Source organism: Rutilus rutilus, assembly GCF_951802725.1.
Source record: "Rutilus rutilus genome assembly, chromosome: 12".
Classification (NCBI taxonomy): Eukaryota; Metazoa; Chordata; class Actinopteri; order Cypriniformes; family Leuciscidae; genus Rutilus; species Rutilus rutilus.
The window spans coordinates 12,186,479-12,205,093 of NC_140217.1; the positions used below are offsets into that span (position 1 = coordinate 12,186,479).

Here is an 18,615-nt window from a genome sequence, read left to right on the forward strand (position 1 = left end):
TGTTTCAGTGCACTGGATTGGCTTCTCGAGCTATGCTAGAGACCAGTCTCGAGATTCTGGTTGCTTTAGTTGTCTCAGCCAAAGTTGTCTTGGGGTAAGACAAATCTGAGGACCGTCATTATCTCAAAAAAGGCTTCGGTGAAGGATCCTGACGCCAATGGCGGCAGACCTCTGAAGGCAGTCCCCTCTGGGGGAAGAAGTGGTTAACACCTCATTGTACGGTGCCAGTTTCCCTCTGGTGCCCTCAGTGGGCCGTTCTGCCAACCCCGCCACCTCGTGTGCTTCGGGGCGCAGTGGTGTCCGGTGAGCCCATATCTCAGTGTCTGCCTGGAAACGTAGCGGTGCAGGGATGCTCGCCCCCCTCTGAGGAGGGTCTAAGAGCAATCAGTTTGTCTGTTCCCTGCCGGTTCACCGCTTCAGGACATCGAATTGGTTGCTCGAGTAACACCTAAGACCAGCCTTGAGAGACTGGTTCCCTTAGTAGATTTTTTGGCAGCGTGGAAACTTCTGCCAAACATATGTAGGTTTTGAAAATGAACCAGACCCAAATGAATCTTTCAGACTAATCAAAAAGCAGAATTTCATAGAAACTCCGGATCAACATGCAGGAATCTAAATCAGACAATCTGCCATTTGAGACCTCATTCAGTCTGAGCAAACTAACAAACCCCCCCTCAGCTAAATACTTTATGGCCATACAAACTTATAAAGATGAGCCTAGCTGAAGGAAGAACGTGTCAACATTAGGCAGTTAACCCAAGACTAATGGTTAAAAGTATGAGACGTGATCAGCACAAGGAAAACCACAAAGATAACACCAGAGGTTGTTTGATCGTGGTGCATTGGATCAGGAGTAGTATGGCGGCTTTGTAAGCCTTATAATAGGGGTATCCCTACAAGAGGTGTGTGATGCGGCAGGCTGGTCCTTTCCCCACACATTCGTCAGGTTTACAACCTAGATTTGGGCTTCACCCCTGGGTCCCAGGTGATTCTGTCTTTGTTGTGCTCGCCTGATTTCACACAATATAGGCACTGTTCACTATGCAACGCTGCGTTGGTATAGACGTTCCCATAGCCTCAATCTCGATGTATCGTGAGTTCCCTTGAAAGGATGTGGACTGTACGACTGTAACCTCGGTTCCCTGAAGAGGGAGCGAGACGCTGCGTCACCCTGCATGCCTGTGATGGACTTGCTTCGGCCTATCAGAAGCTGACAATGTTTGGTCTGGGTGCGCTTTATAGCTTCCTACCATGACGTCACCCGCCTATACTGCCATTGCTATACCGCCATTGGACTGATTTCACACGTGCTTCCCGATGCAATCACGCAGAGCCTTCCCATAGCGTCAATCTTGATGCAGCGCGAGTTCCCTCTTAATGGAAACAAGGTTACAGTCGAAACCAAGGCATTTTTTGATTCAAACAAGCTCAGTATGCACATCGGAATTTCTGGAACCCTGTAGTATTCTGTTACTTCAGGTTGTATGTTCTGACAGAAGGGGAAAAACAGATTACCTTGATAGAGTCTCCTGGTAGCCCAGGTTCCCCCCGATCACCTTTTGGACCCATTGGTCCCTTTAAAAATATATACAAAAAAGTTCATATAAAACATTTCTCTCTTCTCACAGAAAGTTTCAGTTTGGCCCTACTGACTTTTTATTTTCAAAGCTTGCCCAAAGTAATCCACACCCTGATTGTGATATTAACACCAGCTGTGGTAGAAATGGATGTTATCCAAAATATAAAATACAAGTGATTTACCAAACACTTATTTTACAGCACACAGCTTACTAGACTTACAACAAAATTATAAGTTAGACATTAAAAAACTTACAGGAAATCCTGCCTGACCAGCTATACCAGGTTCTCCCTAATAAAACAAGGACAAAAACACAATGCTTGGAGTGTGATTCCATATGCAATATAATGCAGTAAAGATATGTAAATAGCAAATCAGAATTACCTGGGAGTCTGGGACATTCAATATTGAACGGCATGCAGTTTAAATATTCATGTTATGGAAGAGCTATTATAATTAATATTTATTAATGCCTTTCACCTGTGGTCCAGGAATTCCATATTCTTCCTTCTTCTGAAATTAAATGTTATTTAGATCATTTAGCATCAGAACTGCAAAGTTGTGAAGGATTAGTAAAGTGTTATGTAGAGTTATACAAAGTCATTTGAGGGTTTATCTTTTTGATAACACTTACACTGCCATTAATATAGATCATTTGTCCTTGAGGACCTGGTGGCCCTGGCGGTCCTGGAGGCCCTGCCACACGACCAGGATCACCCTAAACATAAATATAGATATTATTATAATTATTATTATTATTATACAGTTGTTGCCTAGATCCACAGACAATTTGCAGTGTTAAACTGGATACGACTGTTGAACACCTCTGTTGCTGAGAGATGAGAAAAACAGCAATAGAGATTCTACACCTAGCATTAAAAAGTGTCCTCAAATCATTATTATTTTAGAAATTAACACTCACTTTGTCACCTTTCCATCCTCTTTCCCCCTTTAGCCCCTGTCAAATTGAAAGATTTATTTTGTTAAAAGTTACAATTTTGACATTGAAAGCTGATCTTCAAGCTAGTCAACTTTCACTCACTATTTTTCCTGGAAAGCCATCTAACCCTGGGATTCCCTCTCGTCCTCTTTGACCTTCATCGCCTTTCTGGCCTGGAATACCTGGGAAACCAGGTGTGCCCTGCAGAGTTTAAAGATAACTGACTTTGGTCCTGAGTAGATTATAATTTGGCAACATGGATTTCACATTATCAACTGTCAAAATCTCACCGGTAGTCCAGGTATCCCCTGAGGCCCCTTCAGAAAAATAAATAAAAAGAATAAACAGGTATAAGGTGGGATATACACTGTGGTGCTGTGCTGTGATGATAATGTAACAGCAGTACACAGTTACCTGTGGACCTGGTGGGCCCATGACTCCTGGAATGTATTGAAGAGCAACTTCTTTTTCTTTCCCATCAGTCTGAAAAAAACACAAAAAGTGGATATGGCAGATCATGTGTTAAGCCCCCAGGTGGCACAAAGTCCTGTGTGACTGCACAGCTCTTGTGACGGTCCTGAGATCAAAGGTTTAGGTGGTTCTGAACTTCAAAAATTAAGTAACTTACAGTAATTCGGAATGCGGGTCCAGGGGGTCCAGGGGGCCCTGGAGGTCCTTGAGGTCCCATGGGCCCAGGCAGCCCAGCCAGACTTTCCTGCCCTAGGATCCCTGATGCACCCTGTGGACCCTGCAGAGAAGGGAATAGGGTGGGAGGATTTATGACTTGTACAAAGGTATTCTTAAAAAGTGAGTCAATTGACTTGAAGTTCAGTCATGAAACTGGTTATTGATAGGTAATATGCCAGCCAATGTCCTTGTGTACAACAGGGCCTGTGTTACATGCATGTTCAGTTTGGGTTTGCTTTCACTGAGTTCTATCCCTGTTTTGCCTGCTTGTGTTCCCTTGTTAGTTTCCTTGGCTGTTAATTAGTGCCATGCACCTGTTTCTGTTCAGTCGATTACCCTCCCAGAGTAGTTAAGCCTTGAGTTCTGTCTGGTATTTGTTCGGTGTTGTGAGTTTTACGTTGTTGATAGTTGTCCTGAGTATTTTTGTTCTGGATTATTGGATTAAAGACTGTTTTTTTTCATATTCTCCTGTGTCGTTCACTTCACTGAAGCAACACATGACACTGTGATATATAGATCCTCATATCCTCTTGTTAAGTCATGACTTATCGAATATTGTTTTTGGGTTAAGCCTCCACTTCATTTCAATAGAGAATACTGTTCTAACAGCTGTTTATGAGCACTGTTTATTTATAGCATACATTTAAGCTAAGCTTAAAAAAAATAAAAAAACATGGTCACTGCATCCCAGACACCAACATTTTAACTATTTATAAAAAAAGATTTTGCTTTAGAGAGAAAGTTTAGGATCATGATTTTTTGGTAGTATTACGGATCACCATAAGTGTATATCAGAACTGTTTGTTGCTTGCGTTCTTATAGAAATGGTGGTGCATGATGTCAGACTTAACAAGTAGACTATAATTTTCAGGAATATGGTATATTAAAAAACCTGAGAACAGATAAAACCATCCATTACACTCTGGTTCATGGTTTTACTTTGAAATCAACATCCCTTAGCAGCTAAACATTGAAATTTCGACATAATGAATCCTCACTTAAGTAAAATCATATGACTTGGCCAATCTGCAAAGCTGATCTGGTTCTAAACAAATGATTTGTAAAGAAGATCTAGTCCGTTAAGACCAAATACACTAAACCCATACACAAAAGAAATATATGTAAATATATTTTAAAGTGTCAAAAATATATGTGGCATATATTCCAAATACATTGACGTTGACCACTTATATTTATCATTTTGAAATATATTCTGAAATATAACAAAAATATATGATGTTAAGTGTGAAATATATTTACATTTATAACATGTAATGTAAAATACTTGACAAAATATATGGTCATAAAATGTTTAGCTTGCTAAAGAAGGGTTGAAAATGTATTTTGATCATAGTAATTCCTCTACCTTTTCCCCAATACACAACAGTAGGCTACCATATTTCACTACTGTATTATGACACACAGCTCTAATAAATACTGTACTTACATTTAAATGACTGCAATGTAAAATGACAGATAGTTGCTTTCCTAGGACTATTAGGCCATATTAGGTGGCACGTACCTAACACTAAGTGCAATTATTAGATTTATTGTTGTTTTATTGACATCTTTCCTGAAGTCATTTAAATATTGAAAATATGCACAATATTTATGATGCAAGTATAACAATGATACTCCAACAGTGAAGTGCACTTAAACAATAGATAGAACTCAGTGTGGAACACTGCATACACACACTATTAAATATCTGTATTCAATTCTGTAAAAATAGGGAAAAAAACTCTGCATTCTGTGTGTTGTTTCCTACATAAAATTGTCATTTTAGGCCAATTAAGTCAGTAAAGGGGCAGCCGTGGCCTACTGGTTAAGGCTCCTAAATTGCTTGATCCCCGACCAGTAGGAAAAACGTGGGTGGGTGAAGTAGAGCACAGCTCTCACATGCCCACATCCGTGGCTGAAGTGGTCTATCTAAAAAATAACTTGAAAATGTGTTGTTTGTTTGTGAAAATGTTGACTTTTTAAATTTCTAAATATATTTACATATATTTAACTAAAATATATTTATTGGGCCAATTTCAAATATTTGCATATATTCCAAAAAAAATATTTCAAATACATTTCTTTTGTGTATGGGAACTGCCATATCCATTACCATGCTAAAATTTATTCAGAGAGTTATCATGACTGAACTACAGTAAATATCATTCAAGAAAACAGCGTAATGCAGGTTATGTGCACAGTCCTCAATTGTCTCAGTGTTGTGAAAATGTATGACAAAGACAAGCAAGCCTCACACAATAAGAGATAAGAACACTCAGAGTCAAACAATAAGGTAAGTCTGAAATGTTTGATTCACTCGCACTCACTAAAAAAATATTTTACTATGAAAAGTTGTCTTTAGTGAGCTAATGACTTAAAGAATAGCACTTTAATTCATTAGTAAAGTTCTTGTGACACCACACCCAGTGCAGTTAGTTTGTTGTCATGCATGATTTTATGATACCTGTGTCCCACTAGTCTCCCAGGAAGGAAACCAATTGGAGAAAAAAGAGAAAGCAGAGGAGCTTTGCTAAAGGGAGAAAAACATACTGTAGATTACCTTCCCAATGGAAAAGGCTTCTGATATATGTGAATGTCTGATTGTATATGAAGAGTTCAGATGCAAAAGCCTCTAAGTGCCATCTGAAATTTTCTTCTAGAATGATCATTTTTATCAAGCTTGTATATTTAAGTTAAGTAATTTCACTAAAATGACAATTAATAGGTAATTTGCATTGCCATTTAAGTGAAATTACTGAACTTTAAAATATATTTACATATATTTCTTTTGTGTATGGGATACAAGCTTGATAAAAATGATCATTCTAGAAGAACATTTCAGATGGCACTTAGAGGCTTTTGCATCTGAACTCTTATGTCATATCTCAGTATTCTGTGATCAAATCTTAAAATCTGATTCATTAAATATGTTAGCATCACTTGTTTTACCTTTCCCCCTGCAACTCCAGGCAAGCCAAGCTCACCACAGTCTCCCTAAAAGAAAGAGAGAAGAAAAAAATAAGTTGCTGTCTTTAATTTTACTATTAGGCATATGGAAATAATTGTAATATTTATTTTACCTTTTGGCCTGGGGGACCAGGAGGACCAGGTTTTCCAGGTCGACCTGGGGGCCCCTGAGTCATAAAAAAACAGAATAAACAACAAGATAAATAAAATTCTAACAAAGGTTTTAAAATGCATGGGATTAATGAAGGGAGGATTTCTTACAGGACGCCCAGTGGACCCATTTTGTCTCGGAGGACCAGTGGGGCCAATTTCAGTGGACTCTAATTCTGATCCAATTCCCCAGTCTGGCCCTGGGGGCCCAGGGGGCCCAGGAGGCCCAGGTGGACCAGAAGGACAACATAAACCCTGAAAAGATGAGAACATACTGAAATATAACTGCAAAATGCAATTAAAGAGCCAAACGTAACATCAGCAGATCTGTTGAATTTATTAGAACACAGAATCCAAAATGGTGATAAAAAAAAAAAAAAAAATTAAAACTACTTAATACATTTGCATAGTAGGGGTGAGCGGGACACAAACTAACGCGGGGTTAGTTGTATGTATCACACATGGTTTAAATACTTCCACAAATGCTAGCATGATGAAACTTAGTGTATCGTTAGCCTCATAGCATAATTGCCTAACTGTACGTTCACACCGCCGCCGGCGAGAGCGACAAAATTCGCTCTCGCCGCTCTCGCCGCTCTCGCCGCCCTGCCAACGACGCCGGAGAAAGATTCGGGGACAGAGCTGCTCTGACATAGATCGAAGTAGACCAATGTTTACACTACAGGATTGCTGGAATCCTCTCAGGCGGAGGACTTCTACATTTACATTTACATTTACATTTAGTCATTTAGCAGACGCTTTTATCCAAAGCGACTTACAAATCAGGACTAAATTAAGCGAGTCATCATGAAGAGGCAAAAGACAACAACAACGCAAGAAGTGTTCAGAATACGAAGTTCAGGCATTATTCAGAGTAGCATAAGCATGATAAGTGGGATTTTATGGGAAAGGTTTTTTTTTTTTTTTTTTAATGAGTTTAGGTGCTCATGGAAGAGATGGGTTTTCAGCTGTTTTTTGAATGTTGTCAGGGATTCAGCATTCCGGATGAGGGTGGGGAGAGTGTTCCACCAGCATGGAACTGTGAATGAGAATGATCTGGAAAGTGATTTTGTGGCTTTCTGTGATGGAACCACGAGACGTCGCTCGTTGATTGATCGTAGGCGTCTGGTGGGGATGTAGGCTCGTAGGAGTGAGTGAAGGTAGGAGGGAGCTGAGCGTGTGATAGATCTGTAAGCAAGCGTCAATGCCTTGAACTTCTACATTCTGATTGGTTGCTGCCTAACCGCGTCATAGCTTATTACCATAAAGTTGACCTGACTTCAACTCTCTTTGCCGCTCTCACCGTCCAAGACGTGTCGCGCCGTCCTTGCCGGAGCTCGCCGCCGGCTCTCATTGAAAATGAATGACTTCCGGCCACTTTGACGCTCTCGCCGGCGGCGGTGTGAACCTTGTAAGTACTTTTTTTTTTTAAATAGGACGTAACTTAGGCAATTATGCTATGAGGCTAACGGTATTTAATAGTTGCCATATCGACAATATAGAAAAAAATTTGCAAAAATTCTGAAATCTTTGGGAGATATCACTGAGCATTTGTTTAACATTTATTTAGCATTTAATAGCAAAAGTAAATTGCTTAAGTTATTTTTTCATCTGTATTTTTTGTGTTTATTTAAAATTAGACAAATCTGACAGTATTTAAATCTCCAGTCTGTTATTTAGCAGTTTAGATATCCAACTGATTCACTAACTAGCAGAATATACTAACCAGGATTAAATTCCAGTTGCGCAGATAGGGTGCGTTGTAACACTGCATTACAATGTGCCCCGCTCTTAGAACTATGCTATTCTATAGTTACCAATATAATTGGCATAATCAACTTTTATGAATTTCTGTTGAGAAACCATGGGGGAAAATGCGAATGAAGACTGAGAGGAAGAACCTGAACATTTAGAAAATATTATTTCATGAAATTTACAGCATTTGTACTGGCTCGTCTAATTATCTCCTGTTCTGTGAGAACTGTGAGTGGAGGGTTTTTCTGAATGTCTGATTAAGTTTCATTTGTTTGCCTGTATTGTTTTGACCAATGCTGTATAGCTGTGTTTTGCATTGTGTTCATTGTTAAACTCCAAAATGATTTCATTTTGAATTTCTCAAAAAATTTAATTTTATATGAAAAAAAAGAAGAGAATAATTGTATTTTATTGACAAAATATTTTAGCTTGTCATGTATATTTTTTGATTAGATAATCAAATAACATGTTAAGCTGTCATATGGTCGTGTTACAATGTGCCCCTCACATGTTACAATGTGCTCCACCTATCACCTATATCTCAATAAAGAAAAAGGTACACTGTATTAATGAAACAAAGCCACATATTTGTAAAAGACATGTGTGGAATGAATGTGGAAAAAAAAGAAATACTCTGAACCCTAAGTAGATTTATACAAACTGAGAAAGTCAAAAAGCGTTAGGTTGCGCCCTGCTCTCCCCTATGACTTTTGACCAATAGGTGGTGCTGTCACCATATTGAAATAGTTTAGAAAGGGCATGGGAGGCAAAGGGACATGCACAGATTGTTAATATGCCAAAGTGTTGCCAAGATACAGCATCTTGCCATCAGATTTGTTGATGCTATATATGAGAAGGGTTTAATGTCAGAAAGCCTATAATCATTTTTTGCCATCATGGTTAGAATATGATCTGAGACAAATTTGAAGACATGTACCTTAACTATACCATAACTACTTCTACTACTATTGATAATAATATCTATTTATTAGGGATGGGACGATACACTTAAACTCACGATACGATGCACCTCGATATGCCAGGGTCACGATACGATACGTCACGATACGATATCAAAAAAGAAAAAAATATTACTGTATAACAACAACTTTATTATGGTGACGTTGAAGGTGGTGGTTCATGTTGGATGTGTTGGATGTGGTGTACGGAATGACAGCATGGCATAGCTTACAGACAGTCTTAAGGCCATTGTACACTGAGTCCGAAATTTTCGTATGCGTTTTTTCGTGTTCGTCAGCCTTAAAATTCGTCACGCACAGAAACCTTGCACACTGAGTCCGATGCGTATTTATTAAACCTTTGCGCAAAAAATACTAAATGGATTCGTCAAGCAGTGAGGATGATTTCGTTGCCCTCTTTCTTCTTAAAAAGAGAAAAAGAAAGAGGAAAATATTGGGTCCATCCAATCCTGAGATTGCGCCGAGAGGAAGGAGAGTTTCACCTCCTTATCAAGGAGTTGCGAAATTATCCCGAGCAATTCAAAATTTACCTCAGAATGTCAGTGGAACAGTTTGATGCTTTGCTAGCGATACTGGAGCCACATATTAAAAAGAACACGACCAATTTCCGTGAACCAATCGATCCTGAACAGAGACTGGCAGTATGTCTAAGGTATGGACACACACACACACGGCCGGCGGAAGCGCTGGGCAGACAGAACCGAACAGCTGGATTTTGTCGTTCGCTTGCACGGTGGCTCTGAATTGTCAAACACCATTCAAAATACAGGCTGTGGATGCGAAAAACGCAGAAAATCGAAAAGAAAAGGTGAAATGTGACGTTCAGAGATATGTCTTCCTCAGCATAGGTCTTATGATACAATTTCCGGTTTCTTCGTGTGGGAAAATCACGCATTTATATTACACTGTTTTCTATTGCAGGTGTTCACCGAGACTGGGGTTCGAATCCAGCTAAAGCCAACTTTTTGTAATATTTATTATTGAATTAAATAAGCATTCTTTTTGAATGCATACTGTTCCAGTGTCAATAAAATATACATATTTTATTACATATACTACGCAAATCATGCAGCAGTGCCATCTATCTTTATTTCGCGATCCATTTTTTTCGACCTCGATGCGTTTCGTCACGTTTTGTATCGCGATATTTCGTCAAACGATATTTCGTCCCATCCCTACTATTTATAATATCCAATAATATCAAGGGTTAGATTAGCTGATTGCTAAAACATACCTGCAATCCAGAACCCTCCATATCCCCAAATGTCTAAAGAGAAAACATTACAGTATAAAACACATTTGTTTTAGCTCATTCATCGGGTTTCATGGTATTATGTGTAAATATATGTTTGCTAATTTTCAGTAAAAGGAAACTCAAGAAAACAAAGCTTTTAAAACAAACAACAACAAAAAAAAAATTACAACAATGTTCACATCCTATTGTTGTCTATGTTTCTTTGTGTCAACAAAGTACCAAAATGTTGGTGAACAACACTTAAGCTTCTCTGCTATGAATTCAATCAGTAGGTTAAGTGAAAGACAAATGAGAGCACTAGGTGATCAATCTTTGACAGTCTCCCAAAATAAATTGCTGCTCAGTTTTCCCTATTTTTGAAGACATGAGGTGCATCACAATATGCTTACTTACAGTATGGACTATTCTATGCCATTTTTAAGTATAAATAGTGTAAGTAGTGTGTGGAATGTTGAACACTTCATGGGTTCAAATGTTTCAGCTTTAATTACGTAGTGGATGGTGAGCTAAGCTCTGATGTTGAATGACAACATAACCCTATAAATTTTTTTACTAATTACTTAAAAAGTTATTACTAAGGTTACTAAGGTACCTACTACAAGGTTGAGTACATAAGTACATAGTGCATAAGTACATAGTGGATATGCGTCATCTGGGACACAACTCAGCTCTTTGTTCAGAAGACAGCTTTTTCATTATTTGTGCAAATGTGTGAACTGTTGGTTTTTAATAAAAGACTCGGAGCACTTATATTTTAGTAAAAACGCACAGAACAAAAAGTGCGTCACACTTTACTGCATACAGTAAAGTGCAGCTTGATAACTTAAACAGCTTTAACTGAAATACACACACGTTTAATATAATTATTCTGGTAAGAGTGTATTTTTCCAACAAAGCATTCAATGGATCATTCGGTTGTATGCACATTTTAAGTCCAAGCACACAGACCTACAATAGCAGTATTCATACTCACAGTCCTGTCTGAAATTGAGGGTCCAGGAGGTCCAGGCGGCCCAGGTGGACCTCTAGGGCCTTGATATCCTTCCCCTTTCTGTCCCTACAGATACAAAAAAGACTAAATGTTTTTTATTGGTCCATACAAAGACTGCAGTGAAAAAATAATATTTTTATTTGTTCAGTCGTGTTTTACCAAAATTCTGGTCAACAAGTTTTTTTTTTTTTTTACCTCCAAGATTATTGACTAATTATGCCTCAATGGCTGAATGTGATAGATATATTGTAAATTTCATTACTTTTTGCTAAACTGTCCACCAGAGACCCACATAGTTTGCACACTCAAATAATTAATAAACTTAATAAAAATGAATAATAATAAAAAAAAATCTGATTTTTGCAAACCACCTTTTGCCCTTTAGGTCCTATAGAACCAGGTAGTCCTTGAAAACCTTGACGTCCTTCTGAGCCCTGAATAGTAAGACCAAAGGAGAATGATGAATTAATAAACACAGTCTTAGTATATATTCAAACACAGCCCAGAAATGTTTGTCCAGAAAACTCACAAGTTTGCCGTTCTCTCCTGGTTTAACCAATAAAACATCAAAATTATGTTTAAACTGTGTTCTTAAACTATCAATTGTATTGTGTTTTTAACAGACACTGACAGTCAACTATTATTCATTTTAAAAACTAATTCGATGTCAAAGGAAGTTTATGTTACTCACTGGCTCCCCCTTTGAGCCCTTTGGACCCACAGGGCCCTCTGGACCTGATGGGCCCATTGGACCCTGCACCCTTTTATGACCAGACCCAACACTACTCTATACAGAGAGATGGCCATCAGTGTTGTGTTCATCAGCCTAACTGGAATCTGACAGTAGTAGTAGTAATATAGCTTTTTAATACTATGTCAGCATCTGAGGCCATCTTCATGGCAAAAACTGAGTTTCAAAAATACAAGAGCTGCATAAATCGTATAAAAATAAAAACAAAACAAAACAGCAAGAAATATTATACAAGATGTTTTACATTAACATATGATACAAATTTAAAAACCTTTTCTGGTAAAATCTCCCTAAACAAGTCCTTAAGTGAGCTTACTACAAAAAAATGCTGTCTACTTGCATTAAAAGTGAGACAGTCCAATAAAATATGTTTAATGTAAAGGGAGGTCTTGCAGAACATACATAGAGTTGGTTCTTTGCCTTTAAGAAGAAAAAAGTCAATCTTGTGTGACCTACAGTATGCAACATCTATGAATACCACTTGATCAAATCTTGTTTAAAGAAGATTAAAAGTCTGTTGGGGATTTCAGGATGGATTTCTGAAATTTGACAGAAGTCAACATCTATTTGCTGCCCTGGTGAAGGTTGTGTGTGTACCACTAAAATAGACCTTCATTCCTTTCTCTTCATGATCACCCTGGGGAAGCAAAAGAGATATGATTGGGAAAAAAAAAAACTGTTGTGTCACACCGGATTAGGACACAGGGTAAAGCAGATTAATGTATGATTTACCATGCAAATTGCATATCCTCACCCAACTAAAAAGATACAGTATTCAACAATCTATTTACTTGCCTTTTTACTTGAACAGTTTCTATTTTAGACTTTAGGGTATGCTCTCTGTAAGCATCATCTTAATGCGGCAATCAATTCATGAGTTAACACTTACAAATAATCAGATGGAGTAAAAGAGTATGTGTATTTGGAGTGCTCTCCGGGGGGAGGGCTCAGAGCCCGGAATTTGGCCCGAACTCAGAGTAATCTGATGCAGCTCACAGCATCAGACGGGTGAGCACAGCGTCAAACAGGGTTCACATGATTTTTTAAATGCCGCCTGGGAAGGCCCACACAACATCTGACGGGAGCCTGCAGGTGCCCATGTGAAGAGGGGACTCGTGAAATTGGGTCTGGCTGTTCGACTGTGAGGGCTCTCACAGCATCCAATGGGAACTTTGACAGAATGCTCATAGCACTGGATGAGTAAGCCCTGCCTGCAGTCAAACAGAGATACTCACTGCATTCAGTTGGAAGAGCTCAACCAGCGCTTCAGTAAACGGTGAGAATACCAGCCCAAAGCACAACGTATGCAACTTGTGATGTTGGAAGTAGCGTTGTGCTTCATGGCGTAGCGTAAATATCAGTAGTACATCACATTACTCGCATACATTGTGCTTTAGACTTACGTGCAATCTGAATGTTCGTTTGGCCAGAAGCTAGTTATTTGACTATATAAAGTTTTAAATATGGATATTTTTCTTACACAAATGCATCGCTTCGCTTCAGAAGACCTTTATTAACCCCCCGGAGCCGTGTGGAGTTCGTTTATGATGGATAGAAGCTGGATGTGTTGACTGCTGAGTTTGCTCAGATTAAGTCTTTGCTTATGAATTTGCAGCCAGGGCGAGAAACTAGTATCTTTAGTTGAAGCCCACACTATGGAGTCGATCATTTTGGAGGAGGATGTCCTGTCAATTGCGACTTCTCACAGCCAGTTCTATGATGATGAAGAAGTGAATGTTGTCTGATCTTCAGTCCTGTTTCTCCCATGATTGCTCCCAGGTCACGGATCTGCAGAAGGTCCACAGTCAGAGCAAGAGGTGGTGAAGCAAGCTCTTCAGGCTGCATTGGCTTGCTTAGGTCTTGACACAGCCCCTACAGTGGCGACCTTTTCTAGTGCTTTTTTCAGAGGTTTGGCGAAACCCTTTTCTTTTACCATTCCACCATCAAAAGAGTTCCAAAGATGCTGAGCTAACCCTAGATCTCTTACACACCCCATTAGTGCAAGTAGAGCAGTGGCTGCTGTGCAGGATGCAGACACTTATGGCTTGGCTCAGATGCCTAAAGTTGATCCAATTATTGCCTCTTTTGTTCTCTCCCCAGAGAAGGTCTTGAGGCCTAATGTTTGTTGCCCCCAGCCTCAATGCCGGATTACAGATGATCTCCTCATCCAAGCATATAACACAGACATAATAGTTCGCATTGACAATTCTCTCTCCCTTTTCATGTTGGCCCTGTCTCAGTCTCTTGAGTCATCAGGCAGTGATCCTTTAACCCACAACTTAAGTGATGCCTCGCTTCAGGCACTGGCATTCATGACAAGAGAGCTGGGCAAGCTTGTGTCAACGCTAACGCAAACATGCCACCAAGTCTGACTTGCACAATCTCTTCTGTCTGAGGCCTCTAGGAGAACACTAAGGGACCTTCCAGTAGTTCCAGGGCAGCTCTTTGGGCCAGCGGTGCAGCAGACACTGGAGCGCAGGGTCCAGGTGAATCAGACCAGGCAGCAGTTTGCTGACCTGAGGAGAGTCCCACCATCTCACTTACATTACTCGCAGCCCTCTATGGGACATGAACTACCACGCTCTCAGTTTTCAACACGCCCAGGTAGGCCAGACTTCCATTCAGGTGCATCCTCAGGCTCATGGGTATGTTGGCGGCAGCTGCTACTGTGATACCATTGGGCCTCCTTTTTGCTGCATCCTTTTCAGAGATGGGTGAACAGTCTCCACCTGAATCCCAGTTGGCACAAGAACAGGTTGATCAAGGTTACAGAGCGAGGCCTTCTCGCCTTGAAGTCATGGAGGAAGAGGTCATATCTGACCAAGGGGGTTGTTCTGGGTGTGATTCCCTCTCGAATGGAGATAGTCCAGACCGACGTGTCTCTAACCGGCTTGGGGGGAGTCTGGCAACACAGAGCAGTCAGAGGACAATGGGATTCCCTCCAAGAAAGGGCGAGAGTATAATTACCCTAGAACTTCGAGCAGTACTGCTGGCTCTGAAGCACTTTGCACCATTTTAGAAGGGCAGGCATATTCTCTTCAGGTCAGACGACACATCAGTGGGTTATCACATCAACCATCAAGGGGGTATGAGGTCCAGCCAATCCCTTTAGGTATCACAGGAACTGCTGACATGCACATCCCAGGGGTGTCATACGTGGTTGCAGATTGTCGCGCTACAGACAAGGGTGTGAAGGCTCAACCCAGAGGTGGTAGAGATGATATGGCAGCAGTTTGGCAGGGCAGAGGTGGCCCTCTTCGCATCTGTGACATTGACCCACTGCCGTCTCTGGTTCTCACTAGCAGAATAATCCTGTCCGCTGTGGCAGGATGCTCTAGCCCATGCCTGGCCAGAACGGTTACTCTATGCCTTTTCCCCAATACCGTTGATCTTGGCAACTGTTCAAAGGGTCCTTCAGGGACAACACAGGCTGCTGCTAGTAGCACCGAACTGACCAGGGAGACCATGGTTTCTAGAGCTGTACAAGCTACTAGAGGGGTATCCCCGGAGCCTTCCCAGGAGAACGGATCTCCTCCACCAGTTGGAGGGTCATATTTGGTACACAAATCCAGACCACATGCAGCTCTGTGTTTGGCCTAAGAAGGGCCGGAACCACTTTATAAAGTTAGTGACCGAGAGGTGTAGAACACTATATTAAACTCTAGAGCACCTTCCACCAGTAGTGCTTATGCCTATCAATGGAAGCTCTTCTCTGATTGGTGCAGGGAGCAAGTAGTGGCCCCAGAGCACTGATCCCCTGGTTTTACATTTTCTGCAGTCACTAAATAATAGGGCAGCTTCTACTTTAATGGCCCTTTTTTAACGATCTGAAACGCAAGTATCAAACGCGAAACGCAAGTAACTTTGTGGGCGGATCTCGGGCGCTGTTGCTATTATACAGTTGCTATTATACAGGCGGGATAAATGACTCTTGTGCCCGACGCAAATCTAAAATGGGTTGGTCTGAAGTAGCTACATTACTCATAGGTGTGGTTTGGGCGTAACGTGAAATAAACCAATCAGAGCATCATCTCACATTCCCTTTAAGAGTAGGCGTGTTTGTTCCATGGCAGATTGCTATTATAACGGCGGATTTGCCAGGCGCACACCAGGAGCGGTTCACAGCTGAGGAGACCGACGTTCTCGTCAGGGCCGTAAAAGACAGAAAAGTGACATTGTATGGGAATGGGAGAAACCCACCCAAATTAGCTTCGGTTAAACAGGCGTATAATCATTTTGGTAAATGTGTAAGCTAGATTTATGCCTATTTTTTCACATCTTCATGAACACCACAATGATTTGCCTCATGTGGAATATTTTTCCTTGTAATTATGTATGGTTTGCAAAAATGGCAACTGCTGCGTCTGTGTGTAGATGAGAGAAGCAAAGTGTATGCACGTTGTGCACACGCTACATTATGGCCAAGCATGCGCCCTAAAAATAGCATCTGAATAACGCGCCACTGACTTTAGACTAGATTTTTCCTGGTCTGTGGCGGAATTGTTTTCTGGAACTGCAAAATAGCACCAGGGAATGTTTGCGCCGGAACACGCCTCCTCTTTTCGCTGAACCGTCCCTGGGAGCGCAAGTTCACTCCCTAATTTACCAACGTGCGTCTGTTGAGGGAAAAGTCAGCTGTGTGTTGGGTGCAAAATGATACATGCGTCGGTGTACAAAGTCAATTGCGCTGGGTGCAAGATAGGGCCCTACGAGTCTATGTGGCTGCAATTTCAGTACATCATGTACAAATAGATGGTCAGCCATTGGGGTCTCATGCCTACGTTACTCAGTTTCTTTGAGCTGCTCAACGACTCAACCTATTCTTAAGGGTAAGTGGGACCTCCTTGTAACCTTGTTGTTATAAGTCATCCAGTGTGAACCACTGCCACTGGCGGTCAGGAAGAACGAAATAGAATAGAGAGTTATCTATGTAACTGCGGTTCTATGAGTTCTGGATAACCATCAGAGCTTTCTGTCTCGGAGTCAGGGCGAGAAGATTCCGTAGGGACAGTCTGCAGGAAGTCACAGGTTAAGTAGGGGAGGATCTTGAGTCATCCTGGTCACGAGGGACTTTGTTTCTATTACACTCTGCACGATGATGATGTAGTGTTTTATGGTTAAAGCGCTTGAATTGGATTAATCACTAGATTGACGGCTCTATCATTTACCGTGTGCCACAGAAAAGGAGCCAAGAAGCTAAGGCAGATCATCATACTTTCACCAGGATTTGTTACTTATTCTAAATAATTATAAGTTTAAGTATACCACTTAGGCATGAAATCAGTAGAAAAGCCTTCAGGTATAAGAGGAAAATTGCTTGGAAGATGACAAGATGACGAGATGACGGCCGGGGCTCGGCGGAGGAGGATCGCTCCTTGGCCCGGTGGACTGTGGTGGAGTTTTCGCAAAGATGAAGGACTCATCGTCAGACAGGAAGAGCTCGATTTCGGACATGATGGCTTTTGGGCATGGGCCAAATGCAAAAAAAAAACTGTAGAGGAACATAGACCTCCTCTCGTGCTGATTGGGTAGATAATTTGAACGGGTTCCTCCGAACTTTGTTAATAAAACATAATTTAATACATTTGATTTAAAAAAGTAAAAAATAATAATCTAAAACAAAATTGTACCTTTTCTCCACAAGTTCCACCTGTGCTGCAGAGTGAGACTGTAGTCCCATTAGTTTCCCAATCACGTTTTGGCCCTGTGAATCTATGGTCTCCTTGGTCCCTCTTATTTTCCTTCACACCTTTATCTCCTTTAGCGCCAGAGAAACCTGATGAAAACAGGACTGGAAGGTTCATCCTGGACAAAGGCCATAAATTATAATACCCTTTGAACTTATAATTTTTTTCAGAAAATGCATGTGTCTACATACTGTATATGTATATGAAGTGTGCATCTATTCTTGTACGATTAGATGGTCAGCCATTAGGGTCTCATGCCTTGGTTACTCAGTTTCTTACCGGTGCTTAACGACTGCGCCCCCCTGCGCCCACTCAGGTGCCCTCATGGGACCTGAGCCTAGTCTTAAAATCTCTTACATTTCCTCAGTTCGAACCTCTGGAGCAGAGTGACCTGAAATGGATCTCACTGAAGACAGTGTTTCTCTTGGCCATTACTTCTACTAAGCGTGTGAGTGAACTCCACACGTTATCAGTTAACACATCCTATATACGGTGGAATGTGGATGGCTCAGTCGTTATGGCCGAACCCAGCATTTCTACCCTCGAGGCTTTCTGCCCTTTTTAGAAACCGGGCTATTGAGCTGGCAGTGTTTAATCCTCCGACGTTGAATACACAGGAGGGAAGTGGAAGCAGACTTTTGTGGAAGCAGACTTTTGTGCTGAGGGCCACAGAAGTTTTTCAGCAATCAGACCAACATTTTCTCTGTTATGGGGGGCCAAAAAGAGGTCAGCCCCTCTCAAAGCAGAGATTGCCGCACTGGGCAGTTGAGGTTATCACCCATGCTTACGAATCCAATAAATATCCATTGCCATTGGGGGTGAGATGCCATTCGACAAGAGCCATCTCAACGTCTTGGGCTGCACTAAAAGGTG

General features: G+C 40.9%; 1 protein-coding gene across 1 annotated transcript in view; it reads right to left on the reverse strand.

The window, feature by feature from the left end:
* Window positions 1-18,615, reverse strand: part of col18a1b (collagen type XVIII alpha 1 chain b) — a 93,915-nt gene that overhangs the window by 25,545 nt on the left and 49,755 nt on the right. The window contains exons 6-22 of the mRNA XM_084426262.1: window positions 17,686-17,831; window positions 11,676-11,738; window positions 11,287-11,370; window positions 10,293-10,325; window positions 6,435-6,578; window positions 6,287-6,340; window positions 6,156-6,200; window positions 5,671-5,736; window positions 3,148-3,267; window positions 2,934-3,002; window positions 2,810-2,836; window positions 2,622-2,720; window positions 2,502-2,537; window positions 2,214-2,297; window positions 2,060-2,092; window positions 1,835-1,870; window positions 1,516-1,575 (exon numbers count right to left, since the gene is read on the reverse strand). Coding sequence (XP_084282388.1) covers window positions 1,516-1,575; window positions 1,835-1,870; window positions 2,060-2,092; window positions 2,214-2,297; window positions 2,502-2,537; window positions 2,622-2,720; window positions 2,810-2,836; window positions 2,934-3,002; window positions 3,148-3,267; window positions 5,671-5,736; window positions 6,156-6,200; window positions 6,287-6,340; window positions 6,435-6,578; window positions 10,293-10,325; window positions 11,287-11,370; window positions 11,676-11,738; window positions 17,686-17,831 — 1,199 coding nt within the window. The remainder of the gene's footprint in view (window positions 1-1,515; window positions 1,576-1,834; window positions 1,871-2,059; window positions 2,093-2,213; window positions 2,298-2,501; window positions 2,538-2,621; window positions 2,721-2,809; window positions 2,837-2,933; window positions 3,003-3,147; window positions 3,268-5,670; window positions 5,737-6,155; window positions 6,201-6,286; window positions 6,341-6,434; window positions 6,579-10,292; window positions 10,326-11,286; window positions 11,371-11,675; window positions 11,739-17,685; window positions 17,832-18,615) is intronic.